This window comes from Gymnoscopelus braueri (genome assembly GCF_963280865.1).
Source record: "Gymnoscopelus braueri genome assembly, chromosome: 12".
NCBI classification, from domain to species: Eukaryota; Metazoa; Chordata; class Actinopteri; order Myctophiformes; family Myctophidae; genus Gymnoscopelus; species Gymnoscopelus braueri.
Genome location: NC_137614.1, coordinates 35,876,427 through 35,899,169, shown reverse-complemented (window position 1 = coordinate 35,899,169; position 22,743 = coordinate 35,876,427). Strand labels below are relative to the sequence as shown.

Here is a 22,743-nt window from a genome sequence, read left to right as displayed (position 1 = left end):
TTTTGACTGTTGGGTAAACGCAATTTGATGCTGTCTGTTGTATTCAGTTAACATGTGATGAGCATTTGCTATTATTTGGTACTTATTATCTTATTTTACAATTATTTTATGGTCTCAAATTAATTGCATACATTAAATTAATTATCAAAAATAATCGACAGTTCAAACCAGTGTTCCTCAACTTGTTTAGTAGTAGTAGTTTTTGTTGTTGTTGTAGTAATGTATTTATTTTGTATTAGTACTGGTGGTCCAACTTTTTGTGTTGTGCTTTGAGCAAATGCATGGTGTTAAATGTGCGCTTTAGATTATCGGTTTTGCAGACAGCTACAGTCTGTGCAAATCAACCATGTCGGCAAAATCAAACAAAACTGCCCAGTCCAGTGGTGCCATATGTTCATATAAGATCCTATTGCAACATCATGTCTTACAGCTCCCACCAAAGCCCCAGACGTTGCAATACTATGCTGGTAAAGTGGAAAGGAAGGAGCCCAACATGGTAACATCACCCAGTCCCTCAACCCTGGTAGATGCCTCCAAACCAGCCACGCCAAGACACACAAGCACGCAAAAAACACAAAGGCAGCCTCTGGTAAGCAATAATCCCATGTTTTTGAATCTGCTATTAATTGGCAAAATTGGACTGCTGTCTAGTTTGTGAACCCATGTGACAGCGCTGACTTGTAGAGCAGGAAGGAGAAGAGACTGAGATAAATAGATAGCATTTAAGCCTTAGTTAGTTGCGTGAGGGTGTTGCGCGCTGAAAATAGCAGATCTACAAGCGCTCCAGTTTGTGTAGAAGATGACGTGAAGCAATGGGAATGTGTTGCAGTCGGTGGTGACTTGCAGTGCAGGAAGGAGCGGAAACTGCGAGAAATAGATAGCTCTTAGAGAGACTGTAGGGGAGCGGGAAGAGAACGCATGATTTCAGATGCACAACCCATGGACGTGGAAAGGGTGTGGAAAGAACGGAATGCACAAGATGAGGTACGGTTAAAAGAAAAGAAAAGGAACAGCACAGGAGTTCTGGCGTGTACGCGTGTGTGTACTGTATATGATGAGTTGTGAGGCCGTGTGTAATGCAGATAGAATTGATACTAGCAAGGATGGTTAATTGCTTTAAAAGAATTAAAGCTGCTATTTTTGAAAATCTTTGACTTCATGGCCCATCTATGCTGCTGTAGTTAAAACATTTAAATAAATAGATAAATAAGAAGAAGAAAATGAAATAAGAACATTTTAAATTGAATTAATTTAAATCAATACATACATATTTTATCATTTAATCGACTAGTTTGATAGCTTTCAAAAGGCACCTGTGCCCCTTTCAAGATATGTTTCAGCGTCCTGTGTGCGCCATAGTTTCTGCATGTTTAGTGAACTAATTTCCCAGGCTGTGAGCAGCAGTGCAGGACCTGTTGTGTCATGACCTGTACCAAGCATCAACCATTCTACTGCATTCCTCTGATGCCATAAGAAAAGCAACAGCAAAAATGTGGGAATGTAATTGTGAAGTATGCTTGACATCCGTAATATCATTATGTACTTAGCCACTATTAACCACTTAAGCCCTATTTTATACTTCATTTGTGTGATGGTATCGCAGCAAAAATACCCAGTCTACAAGGGCACAACACGTTGATGCATTGTGAACTTGTAGATTTTCGCTATTTTTTTTTAAACATTTTGGACACCACCAGGTTATGATGATCATGATGGCATGTCATTTGTTCTAATAATGAACCTTTGTGTCCATGCATGTGTGTCGTGTGTCCCAGTATGTCAGCAGGATTCGGATGATCTTCGACGCCAAGCGAGGGAAGAGAGTAAAGAGCCAGGGCTCCGTACGAGGTGTGACATGTGTACATACTGTACCTACTCAACACACACATACACACACACATTGGACAAAATTTGGTAAACAGATAAGAAGGAAGTCACAATGTTGCCCACAAAATGACGGGAAGTGATCCACAATTACATAATACTGTATGCAAAACCCACCTCACAACTTAGAATTGGATCCCACAGTAAGTTATGTTACGTTACATTTTGTTACGGTTGAGCAGAAAAATCTGGGGAGAAACCCATATTTAAATATTTTATCGAAAATAGACTAAATGTAATCATTGTGTTCTGTCGGTGTACTTTGTCGTATGACAAATAATTTGGCTATTTCTTTTGGGGAAAGAATATAAATAAAAATAGAAAATGTAAAATATTTTTTTTGGGACATTTTTGAACAATGTTGAAAATCTTGGAGACGTTTAGAAAATTTGCCCCAAATTAGGACGGCAGGGTTAATGTGATTAAGTGGGGCTTCTCTTTGGAAATACCCAGCTTTTGATGATGTGTGTAAGGCCAGCCGCAACAGGGCCAGCGCCTGCTTATCGAACAAAGACGGGTTGTCTGCGGCTGATTGTGGCGTCTCATCCCGTTTTATTTCCCCCCTCCATCTGTTTGCCCCTCCCTGATCTCTTCCTCCTCTCACTGTCTCTGTCAACAGAGACGGAGGAGACCAGCGGGACGGAGAGCGACCCCGAGGACGGCACAAGAGGTACCACAATGACATGTACAGTATCTCGGCAGAGATCAAATCTGCATCTAGGTCAAAAGTTACACATCGCTGTTGATATAAATTTATATTGAATGCCAATGGCGGATATTTCCCTCGTGCCCGGTTTGATCATTCGGTAGTCAAATGTGAGCTTTGAAAATTACTTACTGAATTCTAGAGGATCAAGAACAGGGGTTCTCAAACTTCTTTATACCAGGATTCTATGGGAGAAATGTTTTGGCAGCCCCACACTTGATGTATAGTGTAATTTCAAAGTTGAAATAAAGCATAGTTAAAAAATAGCGTACATTGGTAGCCTTGAATAGAAATATTTATTACAAAATGCATTTACGATGCTGATTTTGTGCTTTATCAAACACTACTGAATGTTCCCTCCAGAATAGGGATGCTGGAGTTCATGTGGTTGAGAGTTCTTTTCCCGTTTTGTTCCCACGTGTTGTGCACCAGGCTCCAGGCGGTCGGTGTACATCCAGTCCACGCTGAAGCGACGGCCCGGTTACCGCACCCTGGAGAGAGACCTGATCCAGCTCCAACAGCAGCAGCTCTTCCAGCTGTTCGTGGTGGTGTCTCTGCGGAAGGGCTCCCCGGGGAACACGTACTCCCCACAGATCACACAGCAATTCCCCAAATTTGTAAGATGGACTTTTTAACAGCCACAACCACCCCTCCCCTCCCCCCACCTCAGCTCAGCGAAGACTGAGCTTTGGTCAAATGACATTAGCTGAGTGGAACCTCTGTGTACATAATGAGTACGATTCCATGTCCAAACTAGATGTAATCTCATTTGACGGTACGAAACAAATATGTACTGTCGACGTCTGGAGAGGGGCATCCAGTAAAAGCGGTGTTTCCGCCAGCTGAAGAAATAACTTGGAAGCCGTTTTTTAATGTTGTTGTCTCTTGGGTTATTTTTATATTCAGGGTGTTTGTTAACCGGTTTCCCATCTCTTTCCCCAGTTCGAGAAGGCATCTCGCAACTCCAGGGAGGCAGAGGATCGGCTGAGGGTCATTCCTATGTTCTGTTTCCCCGATGCCGAGGACTGGAGGCCCTCAGCAGACGCACCAAGGTCAGCACAGCACAGCACAGCCTGTTGATCCACAGTGTATATATATTTTTTTAACCCATTCAATTTGGGAACGCATTTGTGTAACTTTAGATTTTAGTCATATTTTATATTTTGGCTATTTAAAGATAGCAGATGTACAAGCTCATAGCTACGAGCTACGAGCTTGTAGATCTGCTATTTTTTTTAAATCTTGAACATTTGTGCAAATCTTTGAATATATGTACTTTTTCAAGCGAACATCTTTAACTCAGATATTTAATAATAAATTTAATAATAAATGGTTATAGCTAAAAATCTAAAATGACAGTAGGCCTACAGTATGTGCCTTCCTGGATTGAATGGGTTAAATGAACCAAATCAACTGCTTGTCTCATCTCTGCGTCGTCAACTGTTTTGCAGCGAGACCTTCTCCTTTGTTCTAACCGGAGAGGACGGCAGCCGGTGGTTTGGTTACTGTCGTAAGATCCTGGTGAGTGTGTATGTTTAGCTGTGCGTGTGTGAGTCACCGTCCTTTCGTGTGTGTGTGTGTGTGTGTGTGTGTGTGTGTGTGTGCATGCATGCATGTGCGCTTGTGTGTATGAGTGAAGACGGCATGGCGGCCAAGTGCTTACTCAGCACCTCAGAGGACCAGGGCTTTTAAATCACTGGCCATAAAAACCTTGTGCGTTGATGACAGAGAGCCAGAAGAATCTCATGATTTCTCCAATGTCACATCCCCCTCCCTCTCTGATGGAGAATTCTTTTTTTCTTTAGTTCAAGGAACTCCCTGTTATATGCATTAAGCCACAGACCCCCATTTTATATGATTTGTTTTTTAAATCTCCGTGAGCCCAATCAGCATTGTAATATGCTATACTTCCTTTAAAACATTGACAAATGAATTTTCATAGTGACGGCGTTAAATAGGAACTTACAGTACACTACGTTAGTTCCATTGATCCAAGCCGGAACACAGTCGATGGATTGATCATTAGAATAAACATGCTCTGAAAACGCACGCGGCCCCACCCATATGACCACTTCGGTCGCCGTGTTAAGTGGTCAGATGGGTGGGCCGCGAACGCTTTCAAGATTTTCACGTTGGCCCTGATCCAGAAAAGGTCGAGAACCACGGGTCTTGATTATAGGCTACTTTTAAGACGTAGTTCATGAGTCAATGCTTTATGAGTCCCCATCAAACGTGTGTGTGTGTGTGTGTGTGTGTGTGTGTGTGTGTGTGTGTGTGTGTGTGTGTGTGTGTGTGTGTGTGTGTGTGTGTGTGTGTGTGTGTGTGTGTGTGTGTGTGTGTGTGTGTGTGTGTGTGTGTGTGTGTGTGTGTGTGTGTGTGTGTGTGTGTGTGTGTGTGTGTGTGTGTGTGTCTCTCTCTTCCAGCCCAGCGGGAAGGGCAAGAGGCTTCCTGAAGTGCATTGTATTGTCAGCAGACTGGGATGTTTCAACCTGTTTGCAAAGGTAACGCAACATGACAGCAACAGACCAAGATAGCATGAACTCTGAGATCAGAAAATTGAACTTTTGAACCAAAAATGATCACTTACAGGCAGCTCCTTTTAACCCATTAAGACCTGAGGGCCGAGTCTACAAAATGTCTTCTAAATCCTAACAGTTTTCTGAAAAACGTATGTTTCTATATCAGTGGTGCTCAAACTTTTTTATGTCAAGGACTGCCCAAAATGATATGTATTTGGCCACGGACCCCCATCTCAAAATATTTTGTTCCAGGGACCCCCCCCCCCAGAAGCAAAGATTTGAGTTACAAATGTTTGAGTCACGATTTTTAAACAATATTTTTGAATAGCCAGAAATCTAAAATGACACAAGATGCGTTCCCGGTCTTCTTAATGGGTTAAAGTATGGAACCATTTTATTAACTAGTATTACAATTCTATTGTCTTTTTTATGTCCAATGTATTTGTAGTTCATAAAGTTAACATAAGTATAACTAAATGCATTTGAAATTGAATTGAATTCCAATTAAAAAATAGCTAAAATGTGTCCCTCTGGAGTGAGTGTGGAAATATAGTGGCCCTCTCCATCATCATTCTATGTGGATGTGTGCAGATCTTGGAGGAGGTGGAGAGGCGTAGGGAGATGTCCCCGGCGCTGGTGCACCCCTTCATGCGGAGCGTGATGGAGGCCCCCTTCCCCGCCCCCGGACGCACCATCACAGTCAAGAGCTTCCTGCCCGGCTCAGGGAATGAGGTAAATTTGTTGTACTTAACACATTCACTGCCAGGTATTCATTCATTCATCCGCCACTGCCAGCGTTTTACCTTATTTTGACGATCCACGGAGACCCACGGATGTGGACAGTGGACACGGATGAAAACAAAAGCTGTCTAGGGGGAGGACGAGGGTGTCATATTATTATAGGTTATGCTAACCAGCAGCACAGTAATTAAAATCAGCCCCCACCATTACCAGCGGCAACATTAAAGTGTTGAACACATTCATGTACTAATGATGGGGAAACGGGTCATTCTGCATAATGAGTACTTTAAAGTTTGGTACTGTAAATATTTTTAATGTCAATTACTTGTCCGTTTTTAATGCAGGACGTATACTTTTATCAGAGGTTTTCTATATTTTGGTAATGCTACTATTACTTAAGTAAAACATTTGCATGTGTATATCGTTACTGTAGGGCCCAAACCTCATCTCCAAATAGCAGATTTACAAGCTCACAAACAAACTTTTATTATTTGTTTGATATTTTGAAGTTCAGCTCCTGCCTTTAAATGGTATATGGATGTGCGTGCCTCTTTTGATCCTTGTTTTATAAATATTAAACCAATGAAAAGTATTAAGAAGAGCTTGTGACTAAATAATGCCCATTGGAACAGCAGGTTCTTATCATTTCCTGAAAAGTAACAGATTTGGACATACAAGGTTCCCCCCCGACAGCAATGTTCTACTTCATTCCTACTGACCGCCAGAGGCAGTGTTTTCAACACCTGGATATCCATCACGCGCTCGCGTATGGGTCGAATATTAATACCAACAAAGTCACTCGTGACCTGTGTGCACGCACGCCACCTATATAGGGGCGGGGCACACAGCGTTCATCCTCTTTCATCTTTTCGCCTCCAAAGCGTAGGTCGATACTTGCAGCTGCGCGTGAAAGTTTCGTAACCAACACGGTTGGGGCTACGGACTACGGTCCGTCCTCCAGAGACTGCGTAGCCTGCTACCATGGAATTACGTTACCCCGTTCATAGGGGCTGTCGGAAAGGAACAAGGAAAAAAAAAAAAAAAAAAAGCACGCGACGGGCGGCTTGCTAGCATTGGAGCTAACGACAATAACAGGCTTTCCCCGCTCCACCGTTGTTGGGAGCCATAGCTGTGCATTGGCGACGGTGAGTGCATGTATTGTGCTGTCTACAGACAAATAAAGTAAAAGGGGGGAAAGTATTCAGCGTTGAGAATGTATCCCATTCTGCCGCTTTGAGAAGACCGCGACGAAACTTGATTGCCTGAATAATGTCTCACAGGAGGTGCTCTCTCGCCTCGATGACACGACGGCGGTGGAGCCAGATTGACTGGTTATTGTGTCTCATAGAAGGTGTTCTTTCGCCTCGAGGAGACGACCAAAGCGTTAATGAGCGCAGTGGCAGAGAACTGGGCTCCATTAAAGTACAAATACCTCGAAATTGTACTTAAGTACAGTACTGAGTACATGTACTTAGTTACTTTACACCACTATATGAGCGCTTCTGTGAATGTTTTTGCTGGAAGTGGTTCTCACTCTGACGCAGACATTCTATCTACCAGACATATGGCGCTTGTTAGCTTGATTGCTATCCAATGGCTCAGTCAGTACACTGTCTACCTGCAAGTCTGTAGGTCCCTGGTTCAAACCCCAATTTAACCAGTCCAAATATAATTTAGCTGCAGCTAATAAAGGACATCCATAGTGTGCTTCACTCTGTCGTTATTGGACGATATACTGTGTACCTATTACTACATGTACTTGGTGCCGCGCTATGAGCTTGTAGATCTGCTATTTTTGAATAGCCCAAAGTGTAAAATAATGCTTTTTAGCATCCATAGTGTGCTTCACTCTGTCGTTATTGGACGATATACTGTGTACCTATTACTGCATGTACTTGGTGCTATGTTCAGAGAGTAACACACTACCAAGCTGATGTGTGCTACATGTCCCAGCTCCTGAGCGCCAGAACACATGTCAAGTGGTAGAACGCTGCTCAGTAGTAGCCTACTGACTTAAGCAGCATATTTTGCCCGTGACATACAGGGATATGCCAATACTGCCACTGTGGGTGCTTAACCTCACAGTTTGAGTGTGTATCATAGCTTGAGTGTGACTCGCTGCTGCTATTCAGGTTAAACGGCTTTGTGCTTGGTAGTAAAATGGAATTATAATACTGGTATGGTTCAAGTGTGTCTTGCTTGCCATCACTTGGTTATCATACTGTGGGTACTTGACACATGACTTGACACTGTGGCTTGAGTGGTTCTTGCTCCTTGCTACGACGAAGTTACATATTAGTAACATTGTACTCTGTGTACTGATAATCAATAAGCTTTGTTTATTGGCAATGGATCCCCATTAGCTGCGGCAAAAGGGAAACCAGCAGCTATTCTTCCTGGGGTCCAAGACAACATTAATTAACATTACTGTTAATTGTGTTAATTGTGTCCAAGACGCAATACATTAACAAGTACATATGTACTTGACGCTGTAGCTTGAACAATTCTCGCTCTTTTGCTATGGCTACGTTACCAATAGCACTAAGTGTATCTCACTCTGCTGCTGTTACCCACTAATACTGTGTGTACCTGGTACTCACTACGGCTATTCAACATATGCAGTATACTGTGCTATGTGCTTGGTAGTGAAATATTCTTAAATAATTCTATATGACGACTGAAGTGGGTTTCGCTTTGCCACTTCTTGACTATCATACTGTGTCCTTGACACTGTAGCCTGAATGATTCTCGCTTTTGCTACGGCTACGTCATCAGTAGTATTGAGTGTCTCACTCTGTTGCTGTTGCCCATGGATTATTGCAACAATTGCTGGTCCCCTCTGGTCCCAGAAGAGAAGGTCCATTACTTGTGCCGGTCATGTCCCGACTATGGTGCCTGACACAGGCTATGGCTGTGAATGTTTCGGCTCTAATTGCAGCAGCATACTGCTGGCAGAAAGGTCGACTGGGTTGGCCGTGGTTGTGGCTGATTTGCCTCCCACAGGGATGCTAGCATTGAGCCCTCAGGATGCTTTCTCAGCTAGAGGAATTATCAGGATGACGAACTCTGGGCCACTGAATTGAAAGCAGTACATGGAAGTACAAATTCACAGTACAAGGTCTACTAAATTGGAAAACTCATTAAGCACTGAGCTTGTTTAAGATGAGATCCCCATGCACACAAATCATGATGAGGCTGGACAGGAAAAAAGGAAACAAGAAATAATGACTGACAGTCATGTTATACCAGCTGCATGCTGTATTTTGCATTTGTAAGCGCCACTGCGGTGTGCCCCCCAATGGAATATACCCCTAGCATTGGGAGTGTCTCGCTCCGCTGCTGCTTGTCACTGGACGAAAGAAGGGAAAAGGATCAGCGATATAGCGTTGAGAGTGCATCTCGCTCTGCCGCTTTTGAGGGACCACGCCACTGCGGCGTGCGCCCACTGGAATATACCGCTAGCATTGGGAGTGTGTCTCGCTCCGCTGCTGCTGGTAGCTCCACTACTGCTTGTCAATGGACGACAGAAGGGAAAAGGATTAGCGTTGAGAGTGCATCTCGCTCTGCCGCTTTGAGAAATCATGGCGGGCGGCCCACCGCCATATAGCGTAAGCATTAGGAGTGTGTCTCGCTCCGCTACTGCTTGTCGCTGGACGAAAGGAGTGGAAAGTATTAGCGTTGAGAGTGTGTCTCGCTCTGCCGCTTTTGGAGGTACCACGCCACTGCGGCGTGCGCCCACTGGAATATACCGCTGGCATTGGGAGTGTGTCTCGCTCCGCTGCTGCTGGTCGCTGGCCAGAGGAAAAGGAAAGGAACCACGTGCGGCCCACCGTAACGTAGCTTCAGCATAGTACGTGTCCCACTCCGCTATTGCTTGTCGCTGGACGGAAGGAAAAAAAAAAAGGGGTCAGCGTTGAGAATGTATCCCATTCTGCCGCTTTGAGGAACCACGTGCGGACCACCGCAACATAGCTTCAGCATAGTAAGTGTGTCCCACTCCGCTACTGCTTGTCGCTGGACGAAAGCGTTGAGAGTACATAGCCCAGCTGGCCATATAACGGCTTGGCCTAGATGGATGCGTCCAACAACTATCGTCATTGTACACCCTCGGTGCCGTACATCATGAGATTTGGCATGTGGGCCAGTTCCAGAACCTCTTACCAAGGACTTGTCAGCCATGGGGAGTACAGCCCAATATGGCTAGACCTAAGGCTGGTGGTTGATGCCAACATTGCTTACTTTACTTACATTACCTTACTGTAAGTCGATCCGGATTAAGAGCGCCTGCTAAACGCCTAAACGGTAAACTGTGAGCATTGCTTCTCTGGTGGTGTCACTAGATGAAGCTGTCGAGCTGGATGACCGTTGCTCATGGCCACGGTGTTAGTCTCTGATCTGCAAACTAGGGCCATGCCACAGCGGCTGGAATGTGACGTATTGGACATTCCCTTGACTACCTCGCCCTGGCCCTCCGGCATGCGAGTGTTGATGCGCAGACACAGCGCCTATCCAGCGCCTATCCAGCGCCTATCCAGCGCCTATACAGCGCCTGTCACTCTAGGCGTTTGCTTGCATGGTTAGAGAATTGGCACTATCTACTTTGGTAATGAGCCAGAGCCTCTGGGTGTCCCGGGTTCGACGCCAGGCCAGAAGTGGGTCGATGTGTGTCCCTGTCTGAGCCCCTAATTGCCCCATGAGCGCCGGGGAATGGCTGCTCACTGCTCCTAGTAGTTCTAGGATGGGTAAATAAATACAGCGGACAAATTTCACTCATGTACAAATGTGCATATATATTTGTGGCTTGGGCCTCGAACCCCAAGACTGCAACAGAATGATGAGGGTCTCCAGCCAGTGTCGCTAATGCACTGGACCTGCGTGCAGTGCACCTGGCCCTCAGGATGTTTATGCCGTGTTCAATAACACAATATGTCAACAGTCTGCCTTCTGGGGCGCTTGACCCAGTCAGTCTCTGCAGGAGGCTTGGAAGCTCCTTTCGTGGACCTTGCCTCATCTTGCAAATTTCATAGCAATGCGCTTGTTGGGTGTACAGTCCAGGCTGCGGACTTGTTTCCCACTGGAAGCCTCTTGGATCCGATAGCAGTTCGGATCACGTGCATAGGTATGGCAGAGCGGTAGTACCGTTAGCCCTGAGGGCATAACGCGTGCTTGACTGTAGTTCTCCCTTCCGGGACAGACCAGTCCGTTAGGGCAAGATGCTTTGGCCTACTGCAGCTTCTCAATGAAGTGCCTTGGCCTCTCCACAGAGACAAGATCTCCTGTCACAGTTAGGGGGGGAGGTGCATGGGGCATCCTCACTCCTAACCTTCGGCTGCGTCATTGACCACTGAAATTCAAAACTAATGTCCAGAAATTACTGGATTTTTGTGCATCGTACACCAGGGCGTTGCACGCCAGCGAGTGTAGACTGTGCTCTAGTCGGGACAAGGGCCACTGCATGGGTTGGAGCGTTGCTCTGTGCTTATGCTGCCCTAGATATCTGCGGATGATGTTAGATAGAGGGTTCAGCCTCTCTACCATTGAGATGCTCTCCGCGTGTGGCCCCCACAGGTTGCATGGGTGCCTTCATGATGCTTGCCTGTGGTATTGGAAGCTTTGTCCCCAGCCGGTACATCGGGCTGCTCTCAGATGACTATCTGCTAGTACTCTTTGTCCTCACTGCTCCATCTGCAAAAGTGAGTAGATGGGCTTCATGCCCTGGCCATTGCCAGAGACTGTTAAAGTGGGATTCCGATGGGTCTGGTTTACCATATGGCCGACCCCTCCTTACGTCCTCAGAGGCTTTCTGCATTTCACGTCAGCTAGCCTATTGATTTGTTAGTTTGCTCCTCAACCAGAGGTGGAGCAACTGCATTCTAGTACCTGCCTATTGTGTCCCGTCCGGGCTCTGTGGCAGGACATAGCTGTGATGGCTGGAGTTTGGTTGTATTTGTCTGTGAGGAAGGGCACAGCTGTGCCTTGGCTTAATGGAGACTTTCATTGCTGCGTTCAGGCAAATGTACGTCTTCAGGGGGCCTCTAGGTTCCCCCAAGGCCTTTCTTGACCGCGGGTGTTGCCAGAGCCTCTCCCTCAGTGATACAGGCTTGGAGCAGGCCATGAGATGCAGCCGAATGGGCTTCATCTTTCATGGGCTTTTGCCCGCTCCTATATATAGTCAACCTGGCCGTCTCGCATCCTGTGGCGACGGCTGTGGTGTTGTCTGTTTATTCTATCTGCAAACCGACATCGGTAAGCGCAGATTCCTCGTGACTATGTTGGTATTAGTCATCCAGGTGTTGAAAACACTGCCTCTGGCGGTCAGTAGGAATGAAGTAGAACGAGAGTTATGCATATAACTAAGGTTCTACGAATTCCGGATGACCGCCAGAGTTGACTGTCACTCGGAATCTCATTCTCGACGAAAAGATTTCAGGAGGATGAACGCTGTGTGCCCCTATATAGGTGGCGTGCGTGCACACAGGTCACGAGTGACTTTGTTGGTATTAATATTCGACCCATACGCGAGCGCGTGATGGATATCCAGGTGTTGAAAACACTGCCTCTGGCGGTCATCCGGAATTCGTAGAACCTTAGTTATATGCATAACTCTCGATATGCGTGTCCCCGTGTCACAACACTAAGAAACGTGATCACATTACACCCATCCTAGCTGCACTTCACTGGTTACCTGTCAGATTTAGAATAGATTTTACAGATAACTTTTAAAGCCCGCCAGGGACTGGCCCCCAGCTACATAAAAGACTTGCTAACCCCCTATGAACCTGGGCGCTGCCTTAGATCCTCGGGTAAGGCTCCCCTTAAAGTCCACACGTCTCACCTCGTCACGCAGTCCGGGGACCCACGCTTTGGAATGCCCTGCCCGTAGAGCTGAGGCTAGCAAATTCAGTGTCTTCCTTTAAATCACTTCTAAAAACCTATTTTTATGTTAAGGCCTTTCCTATTGGCTTTGCCCTTTTCCTCCTCATTTTTCTTTCTTCTCTGTTATTTCTGTTTAATTTTGTTACAGATTGATTTTATGTGTTGATTTTGTGTATGTTTTTTTAGTTTTTTTAAATGAATATTTTATCCCACTATTTTTGTAACCCTTTTATTTCACCCGTGCCAATTTTCTAAATGATCCTGGGCACTTCACTCCCCCCACCAGCCTAGGGAGCCCAGGGCCGAGCTCATGCCTCCTTGAGAGCCAACTGACCTTCTTATCACCTAACAGGGGGGAGTTTCCCTGGTAGGACGTAGCGCGTGGAAGGAACACGTTATTCCAACCAGTTCCTTTCCCCTCCATCAGGCGCCCTGGCTGACCAGGGGGAGGCAGTATAGTGACCAGGATTACTACATGTTTTTGTGAGGGTATTAACTACCCTGGGAGACACGGGGAGAACATGCAAACTCCACACAGAGTGGGCCCTTTGTATGTTTTTTAAACCTGTATGATTATTATGCTGCTCTTTTATCTGTAAAGCACTTTGTAACCTTGTTTGGAAATGCGCTTTATAAATAAATTCATTATCATTACAGGTGCTGACTCTGTGTCGGCCGGTGGACTCCAGACTGGAGCACGTGGACTTTGAGAGCCTGCTGCAGTGTCTGAGTGTGGGGAGGCTGCTGCAAGTGATTGCATCTCTGCTGCTGGAGCGAAGGGTCATCTTCATCGCCGACAAGCTCAGGTAAGGCAAGGCCATGCACATTTATTTTCAACAACAAGGCAATTCAATGTGCTTTACACAAAACATCAAGCAAAGGAAACACAATTATAAAATGATACAATAAAACAAAAGAATCAAAAATAACAAATGCAATTACAGCACCGCTTTTTCCCACCCCCTTTGAACTCTCTAATCAACGTTATCCCCAAACTACTCCTGCACACCTCCCTCCAATAAAATCAAGGGAACCCACTGTATTTAATCAACTCTCGGCATTACAATACTTTAAACTTCCACTCCACTACCTCTCAGAGGCAAATATTGAACATTTTGCTCCACTACAGTTATTTGAAAACTTCAATTACCAGTAGTAATTTGCACATTTAGATTATTATTACAAAACATTAGCTGTTTAATTAACATTAAAGTGGTGAACAACATATGAAAGCGGTGAACATCGCGGGTGTGATACGTTGTGAGATTCTAGGTCGGCTATGTTGTTTGGTGCTTGACACCATTGTAAGATGAACTATAAATCAGGCTTAATCTGTGCCGTTTTGTGACATATTAGTATTTATTTCCTTTTTTCTTTAATTAACAGTCCCCCCATCTTTTAGTTGGCTATTATAACTGTTTGTGAGAGACGATCAAGTAAAATGAAGTGTTGTATTCGTTTCTTTCCTCCTCTGCACAGTGTTCTGTCTCACTGTGGTCATGTTTCTTTCCTCCTCTGCACAGTGTTCTGTCTCACTGTGGTCATGCAGTGTTGGCGTTGCTCTACCCCTTCACCTGGCAGCATACCTTCATACCCGTGTTACCCACCAGCATGCTGGACATCACCTGCTCTCCCACCCCTTTCCTCATGGGGGTGCTGGCGCCCTGCCTGCCCCAGCTGTGGGAACTGCCCATCGAAGAGGTCAGTTAAAATACGCTTGTTTCCGTCCGTGCACAGTAATAACCACTAATGTTGTCCCAAAATAGGGACGCCAGGTTGACAGTTTTTAAGTGTTACTGGCAATTTTTGGACATTTAAAAAAATGTTTTGCCTATAATGACGTGCCCAAAAGAATACAAGAACGGTCGGTACAACAACCTAGTCCGAGCCAGTAAAATCCGGCGACCTCAGAATGGTTGGACCCACAAATCCGGTGACCTCGGAGCAGTCGGACCCACCAGGTATTTCTGGCCAACAGAACCTACCACCGGCCATGTTTGCCGTCACAGGGGTACAGAGACTAGGGGGGGAGAGGCGATGATTTACAATTCTGTCCCTATACTTCGCAACGTTCGGCACGGTGAGATCACTCGGCCTCTCGTGGCTCAAGTCCGCTTCACGGTCGTTTTAAACGTGTTTTTGCCTAATTAGTTCCTAGGGGCTGTAGTCTGTTCTCACCAACTTTATATAAGGGGCTGTAGTCTGTTCTCAACAAGTGGGCCGAGTGTTCCGCCTCACTGGTGCCGACTGTTCTCACCAAGGGGGCCACTTGTACCGAGCGTTCCACAGAAAGAAAAAGGGTCCGACTAAGTTGTTGTACCGACAGTTCCGGTTACCGCCCAAATTAGGGACGCCAGGTTGACAATGCCGTATTCGTGGTGGCAAACATTTTCTGGAGGGACTTATTATTAGTTGTTTTAGATCTATTATAGAAAGGCACGCAGATATGTATTTTGGCCATTAAACGGTTCTTTTGTTTCCTCCAGGTGCTCATAGTGGATCTGTGTGCGGACAAGTTCATCGTTCAGGTGTGTACACACATCATTATGTAACACGAATGACAGGTGTGGCTCCGAATCCCTGTGTCAATATATGATACATGAATGGGTCTCTACTTGTCTGTTGTTGGCCTAGAATATCTCTGTGACAAGCATCGGAAAAACACGACATTCCATCCACCCAGTGTAGAACTCAATGTGATGCAATATCGCTCAAGGACGTTGGTTTATAGCTGAGTAGAATGTGTTCTACCATCACGACATGAGACAAACATGAAGGCTTGTTCCTTTGGCAGCCAACTAATAGATGACTGAAAGTGTCAACCCTGTATACTTCATTGGTCAGCCCTATGTTCCCTCAGCCCAATGTTCCCTCAATCCCTAACAAAAATATATATCAATATTGATATTTGATATTCATTTTTTTTTCATAATATAAACCCATTGTAACTCCATTTTAACCATTTTAGACTCAATTCCAGTCAAAACCAGTTCTTGGTCCTGGTGATATTGTCCTGCTAATGAAAAAACATACGGAGAAAACATGTCCCTCTCACGCATTATGACAATATCAGTCACCAGAACCACGAAGGACGTGTTTTCAATGAATTTAACAGGGTTAAAATGGAGTTTGAAGTTACAATGGGTTTGTTAAGTGTCTGATAAAATGAATATCAAATATCTAAATACTGAATAAAGCAACACAAAAACTGGCACCTGGGGTGCACCCAAAAAGTGTCTAATAATCTAACAATAAACATGCTTACGATGCTATTATTAACTTAATAAGTGCCTTATTAACTATTCATTAATGCTTATTATGGCCTTATAATATAACAATACACTTATTAACACTTATAGAGCCTTATTAAATGAGGTTGATAAACATCTTATAGGTGCCTTATTAACTGTTAATTCTGTCAATATTATAAACAATTTTGAAGGTTTTATTAACAAATAAGATTAATAAGCATCTGATAAGGACTTATATTTATTATTATGATATATTATTAACTGTTAATTAATGCTTGTTAATAGGATGTTCGTTTGAAGTGCTACTGGGCAGCTCCCAGGTTTTAATGTGTGCGTGTCTGTGTGAATGTGATGCAGAGCGTTGCTGAAAAAGAGCACTCGTGCTCAGCATACCTACCGTGGGTAAATAAAGGTAAACAAATATATAATAATAATCATAAGCCTGAGACTCCAACATGTCAGACAACTTGCATAAAGACTACATCAGGTAGAGGGATATTGCAAGGTGGGCATGTATTCCTGACTTGCATTGTTCCCGAGTTGTGTGGCGCCTGCGCAAGTAAAAAAATTGGCATGAACATTGAACAGTTATTCAGTTGTACCCCATGACAAACCTTTCACAATAATATTGTGGTGTTATGATGGATGTTCAATTAATCTGATATGAAATCATGTAACTTCTTGTGATAGGCCACACCCCCTTTAAGACCAATCAGTGAGAAAATTATGTCCATGTCCCGTTTTGGTGAATTTGGGTGGATATTAGTCAGTTTTCCCCTGGCCCCATGACAAACCTTGTGTCAAAGTTGTGTGGTGTGGTGTTAAGTGACTATACTCAACCACTGTTTTGTGGAGTTGTGTGAATTTGTTTGGAAGTTATTCAGCTTAGGGCTGAGGGAATTTAGGGTTGAGGGAACATAGGGCTGAGGGAACATAGGGCTGAGGGAACATAGGGCTGAGGGAGCATAAGGCTGAGGGAACTTGTGTAGTAAAAAAGAACAATCGTAAAAATAAAGATATGAACAGTGTTGAAATACAACAAAGCTGCAATTGTAGTAATAGTATCTGTATCTAAGTGAAATTTGCAACTGCTATAAAAACTGCTGAATGAATGAACTGTTTCCACATCATTGATCACTGTTTTTCAGAGATATACAGTATAGCTCATTTCTCTTCCAGTTTAATCAAGTGGGACACTTTCACACACGCAAATTCCTCTCTGTAAAGCATACCCTTAGTTCTGGCCATTCATCAATCGACTTTTAAAATAAACATGTTTACATTATTCGAATACGAGCAGAATAAACGTTTCTAAATCATCACTTTGAAGTCTGCGATTCGGCGCAGCTTTTGGATCCCATCTCCCAGACAGCGTAGTTTACATCCCATAGCCAGAGGAGACGGCCTGCTTCCGTATCCAATAACTAAACAGATTTCAATTATTACGTCACTCTTTCTGACAAAAAACTTCACAAAGGATCCATTTGATGTATCCTCGCTCCAAGCCCCCCTGTCCTCTCTCTCTCGGCTCCTTGATTAGAAAAGTATGAGTTAGCAGGTGACAGCTAGAGGAGGGAGGAGGCAGAAAAATGTAATTTGAAATATTTTAAAGGAACAATACCTTAATCAGTATAATTGGTACCACCTATGAAGTACTGTAACATTACACATTTATTTCATGCCAATATGGCTGCCGGCCTGATACTGTAGTCGGGTAGGACATCTACTGGTTGACAAGTGGTATTGCATGAAGCCCATACTGTACATACATACAGATTGCAGGTTTAACTGCCACCGAGCCTGAATAGTTGTGGAGATCTGAAAGGGCAAAGTTCAGTGGGTACAACCGTTTAACTTATATGTTACACACGCAGCAGCATGATTCACCATAAAATAAGGTCTCAAACACATATTTAGACTCTCTCTGAGCCTCCCTTGGTAGTAGGTTTTTGGTATTACGGATGTCATATGTTTGTCTTTGTCATGTCCTTTCGTGCGAGGATCGGCCTCATCAGCCATCTTCGCACCCACAAGACATCGTGAAGTCAATGGTCATCTTCGCACGCGAAGGACGAACATGGTATTGTTGTTACTGGCAGAGCTGTGTAACATTTATTTGCCTCTTCTCTTGGCCAGTGCACACTCGTAAAAGAGACTATGGTCTCAATGTGATTGTACTGGTTAAATAAAGGTTAAATAAATAATAAATAAATAAAATGTTATTTGCTGTGGATTAAAGCACATTACCAAGGGCAGATTTCATGCTGACTTAGAAGTGAAAATGAGCTGCAATGTGAAAACCTATATTGTCCTGTAATCAATGATATATGAGCTTTTCTTAATGATAAGCCTGCTGTTGTGGGAAAATAGTTTGTGTGATTCTCTAGAAGATAAATAGTTCAATGAATAAATGCAAAAATAAATTAAAGCAGGTAGGAAGTGAATAGTTTGAGTTCAGCATTGTGTAAGCAATCTCCTCACCACACACGGTGACACGCCGTGTCCTCTGTCAACAGAAATTGGAGCTAGTCAGTAAAACATTCAGTCTAATGCCCTGAACACACCACTGGATCATGCCAAGAAAAGATGTATCACTCAGTCCTCTAAACTTACTGAACTGTAGGGTGCGTGTCATAAAGAAGGTCAGATGATGTCAGGTCAGGTATGACTTGGAGTTGAGCAGTTTAAAAAATAAAATGCATTTTATATTAACTCTTTATATATGTGACAGCTGGGTGATGAAGACTGCATTCTGCCAAATAAACTCCAGGCAGCATTACAGCAGGTCCTGGAGGAGAAGGATGACATCCTCAGACAGGAGGTTGGAGACAGCTCTGGAGGTTGGTATCATACTGCACATGTAATATATACAGTAGCAGCAGCATGATTCACCATCAAATAAGGTCTCAACCTTGATTATGACCTTGTCCTTTTTGAACAAATTTCAAAACAAAATAATTTTTTTACTGATCCTACTGATGAGCTTTCATGAAAATATATCCACCAGTTCATCACCACTTAAGCCCTATTTAAAAGTTTCACCTAAAATGAAGACACCAAGGTTGAAGTAAATGAATGTGTTAACAGGTCAGCAGACTGAGCTGAGCTCTCTGATATCGGAGGCCTTTGTGCGCTTCTTTGTCGAGCTCGTGGGACACTACCCTCTTCACATGGCCGAGTCGGCCAGCGGAGCCAGGGAGCTTCAGCGCGACAGCTTCCGCAAGTCTCACCCTTCCCGCGGAGTCCGCCAGTTCCTGCAGCTTTTCATGGACACGCAGATGTTCGCTGGATTCATCCAGGACAAGGAGCTGCGCAAGGGCGCGGGCAAAGGTAGAGAATAGAAAGAGAACATTTTGGACGTATCTATTCCAGGCTGTGTCAAGTTTGATCACAAACTTTTTCTTACTGTCCCCATAGGTCTCTTTGAATCAAGAGCTGCAGAATATCTGGATTCCTGTCAGGAGCCAGAACCGAGCAGTGTGAACAAATTCCTCAAAGGACTAGGTTAGTCATGTTTTACCGTAGTATCCATGGCATTTTTTTGTAATGGTTTTTACATTGGACGACATAGTGTAGCACGTCTTTTTTATGGTTTTTACATTGGACGAGATGGTGTAGCATTGTTTTTTTATTTTATTGGATGACATGGTGTATAGCATGCCATTTTTCAAAATGGCTTTTACATTGGATGACAGTGTAGCATGGCAATTTTTTATGGTTTTTACATTAGATGACATATTGTAGCATGCCATTTTGTTAATGGTTTTTACATTGGATGACAGAGCAGCAGGGCATTTCTTATGTTTTTTAAATTGTACAACATAGTGTAGCATGTCTCTTTTTTATTTTTTAAACTGTCTATTTTTCAGACAGATACAACAAGAACACCATATACATTGAAAATGGACGCAAAAAAAAGAGAAAACTATACAAACACAATACAATAGAATACAATACAATAACATGGAAATGAAAATACAAGGGGGCGGGGGGGTATACACTATTTACTCTTATACAAATACCATTGTTCCCAACGTTTTTCAAATAACTGCTTTAGTTCAGATTATACGTCATTTTTTCCATGAGACATATATTTCTTCAATAATATCAAATCAATGTTCCTGTCCAGGAGGATCTGCTTTCCACCATTTCCAGCCATTTTCTTGAGCATGTCTCTTTTTTTAATGTGTTTTACATTGGACGAAATAGTGTAGCATGGCATTTTTTAAATGTTTTTTACATTGGACGACATAGTGTAGCATGTGTCATTTTTGGCATTTTTTTAAATGTGTTTTACACTGGACGACATAGTCCATAGCATGGAATTACTGTACCTGCTTACTGCTAGGAGTGTTCATGTAATCATTGTGTGTTCTATTTCAGGAAACAAGATGAAGTTCCTACAGATTAAGTGAGAGAAATTCCAGCAGCCTCGTCAAATTGAATGATTTCCATTTGGAACGTAATGGAGATCAGAGCACAAGGCAGTGTTGTGATCTCACTGGAGGGGACAGTGGCACAGTCGACTGGCTGTTTGGTTTAACAGCTAGCTTCATTTGTCAGGTGACAGATCTCACGGCCACCCATGAACGTGTAACATGCTCGGTGCACTTGTGATTGGAAAGAAACGGCAAATATTTGATTTCTATCGTGTGATGACATTTAGACTGCACACTATTGTCTTTATGAGTCAACAGGAAACATTTCAGCTACTTAAAGTTATTAACTTGAACACATATTGTCGTAACTAACCATTATTCATGCTAGTGTTATTAAGTCATTTGTTTGGTCAAAGTATTACTCAAATAGATGTTTTCTTTTCTGTTTTGTTTTGAATGTATGTAAACCTATCTAGCTGGAAGGAAGTACCAGCTCGACTGTTGACTTTTTCAGTTAATGTTTATGATCTCCACTTTTAAGAAGATGTTTTAAAGTACTTAAGGAACACAAAAATAATTTATAATATTCCATGCAATTGGAAGTTTGTTGTAATACATCTCAGTTCTACTTGTTTGTCGTCCATCATTTTAAGCACATCCTGTAAAAAAAAAAAAAAGTTTACTGTTATTATGTGTTCTGGTTAGAATATTGAGATCCTCTATGCTGCGATGGTATTTTTCTTTGGACTACAGCTAAATCTCATAAATGCAATGTTTCCGTGGACCAAGATTAATTTGAAGAAAAACTTTTGGGAAAATTCATTTGATTTATTCATCCAGAAGTTAGTCATCTTCTTAGTTGTTTTCTATCAACTGGATCTGTAAAAGCTTCACACTTTGCACAATGTGGAAATAATGTACAGTATTTTTTATTATTTTTATAAGCATGTCTCTGCCATATGTTTTAAATAAATGTTTTCATAGTTTCCGTGTGTGTGTGTGTGTGTGTGTGTGTGGTGGGCCCAGGGTGCCACTCAGGTGGGTAGAGGGGAGTATGGGGGTTGGCGGTCACTGGATAGCTTCCTGGGAACAAGAGCATAGAAGAGCAATGTTATGTGGGCCAAGAAGGCCCTGGGCTTCTTCCCTCTCCCATGTCCAAAGTTAAGAACCTCCAACAGCTGGCATAGACACGTCCCATCAAGGCTATTAGAGTGGGGCACTTGTGGGCCAAGTAGGAGTGCTCATAGACGGTTAGAGAGTGGGGCGAGTCGGTCCCCGGTGATGGTGGGCATGGTGTGCATGCTCCATGTGGTGTCTGGCTCAGGATAGTCCTGGTGTTCCCAATTATACCTCCAGGGGCCTATTACACGAAAGGTGAATTAAATAAGCCTGGGCTTAAGTCAAATCCAGGCTTGACAAAGTCGGGTCCGTACAGCCTGGGCCCTATTCCTCGAAAGGTGAATTAGAGCTAAAGCCTGGGTTTAACCCCTATCCTGGCTTAATTTAGCCAGGATTAGGGCTGAATCGGTTCCATGAAAACTGAATTATCTTGAAGATTAGTTTAGCCAGTTCACCCTGGCTAAATTTAGCCATGACCCGATTCCACGAAAGAGAATTGAAGCAAGCCTACCTTAGTTACCATGGCAATTTAGCTGTGAAGTTAGCCTGGTCAGGAGCAGGCTAACAGCCAAGCTTACTTAATCCAGTGCCTTGTTCTTCAAGTTTTTCCACAGTTAATTCAAAACATTTGTTTGTATATGGACTCATTTTATTTACCCTGGCTGCATTCAAATAAAATGAAATAAATACAATAAGATATAATCAAATTAATTATATTACTGAAATAGTGTTTGACCATGAATCATAGTTGTTTCACAATGACTCATGTGATATGTCATTGTCACTCTGTTAACACTATAGTTCATATTGTTGTTAGATGTTTGATAATATATTACAGATTTTCTTTAATATTATAAAAAATGTCTGACGTATATATATATATATATATATATATATATATATATATAAATATATAAATTATTAGTTACGGGTTTAAAAGAGCCTCACTGATTGTAAGTCAATGAGGAGCATATTTTAAATTATCAATTTCTAGTCAATGGAGAAATTATTTTGTATTTCTTGTCCACCTTTGGAGTTACATCATGATGGCAAGGTAACTACACAACCCAAACCTCTACCAAAGTGGTCTTGCAAATGTGGGGTTATTGCGTGTCAACCCAGGTACATGGTGTATCTGGGTACCCCCCTAACCCCCCCCCCCCTCCGTGCATCCCGTCACGGCCCCCGTCGCGGTCACCCCCCGTCCCCGGGCGTCCCGTTGCCCCCTGTCCCGTCCCGTCGCAAACACGCACACACACACACACACA

The 22,743-nt window shown here is 43.3% G+C and overlaps 1 protein-coding gene across 2 annotated transcripts in view; it reads left to right on the top strand.

The window, feature by feature from the left end:
• Positions 1-21,342, top strand: part of dennd2c (DENN/MADD domain containing 2C) — a 32,412-nt gene extending 11,070 nt beyond the window's left edge. For both annotated transcript variants that reach the window (XM_080445035.1, XM_080445036.1), the window contains 15 exons: positions 431-589; positions 1,776-1,848; positions 2,504-2,554; positions 3,023-3,207; positions 3,533-3,642; positions 4,042-4,111; positions 5,014-5,091; positions 5,701-5,841; positions 13,384-13,532; positions 14,250-14,427; positions 15,213-15,254; positions 18,709-18,817; positions 19,065-19,307; positions 19,395-19,481; positions 20,361-21,342. In XM_080445035.1, the coding sequence (XP_080301161.1) occupies positions 431-589; positions 1,776-1,848; positions 2,504-2,554; positions 3,023-3,207; positions 3,533-3,642; positions 4,042-4,111; positions 5,014-5,091; positions 5,701-5,841; positions 13,384-13,532; positions 14,250-14,427; positions 15,213-15,254; positions 18,709-18,817; positions 19,065-19,307; positions 19,395-19,481; positions 20,361-20,392 (1,707 nt within the window). In that variant the 3' untranslated portion in view covers positions 20,393-21,342. The remainder of the gene's footprint in view (positions 1-430; positions 590-1,775; positions 1,849-2,503; positions 2,555-3,022; positions 3,208-3,532; positions 3,643-4,041; positions 4,112-5,013; positions 5,092-5,700; positions 5,842-13,383; positions 13,533-14,249; positions 14,428-15,212; positions 15,255-18,708; positions 18,818-19,064; positions 19,308-19,394; positions 19,482-20,360) is intronic.
• Positions 21,343-22,743: the final 1,401 nt, after the last annotated feature.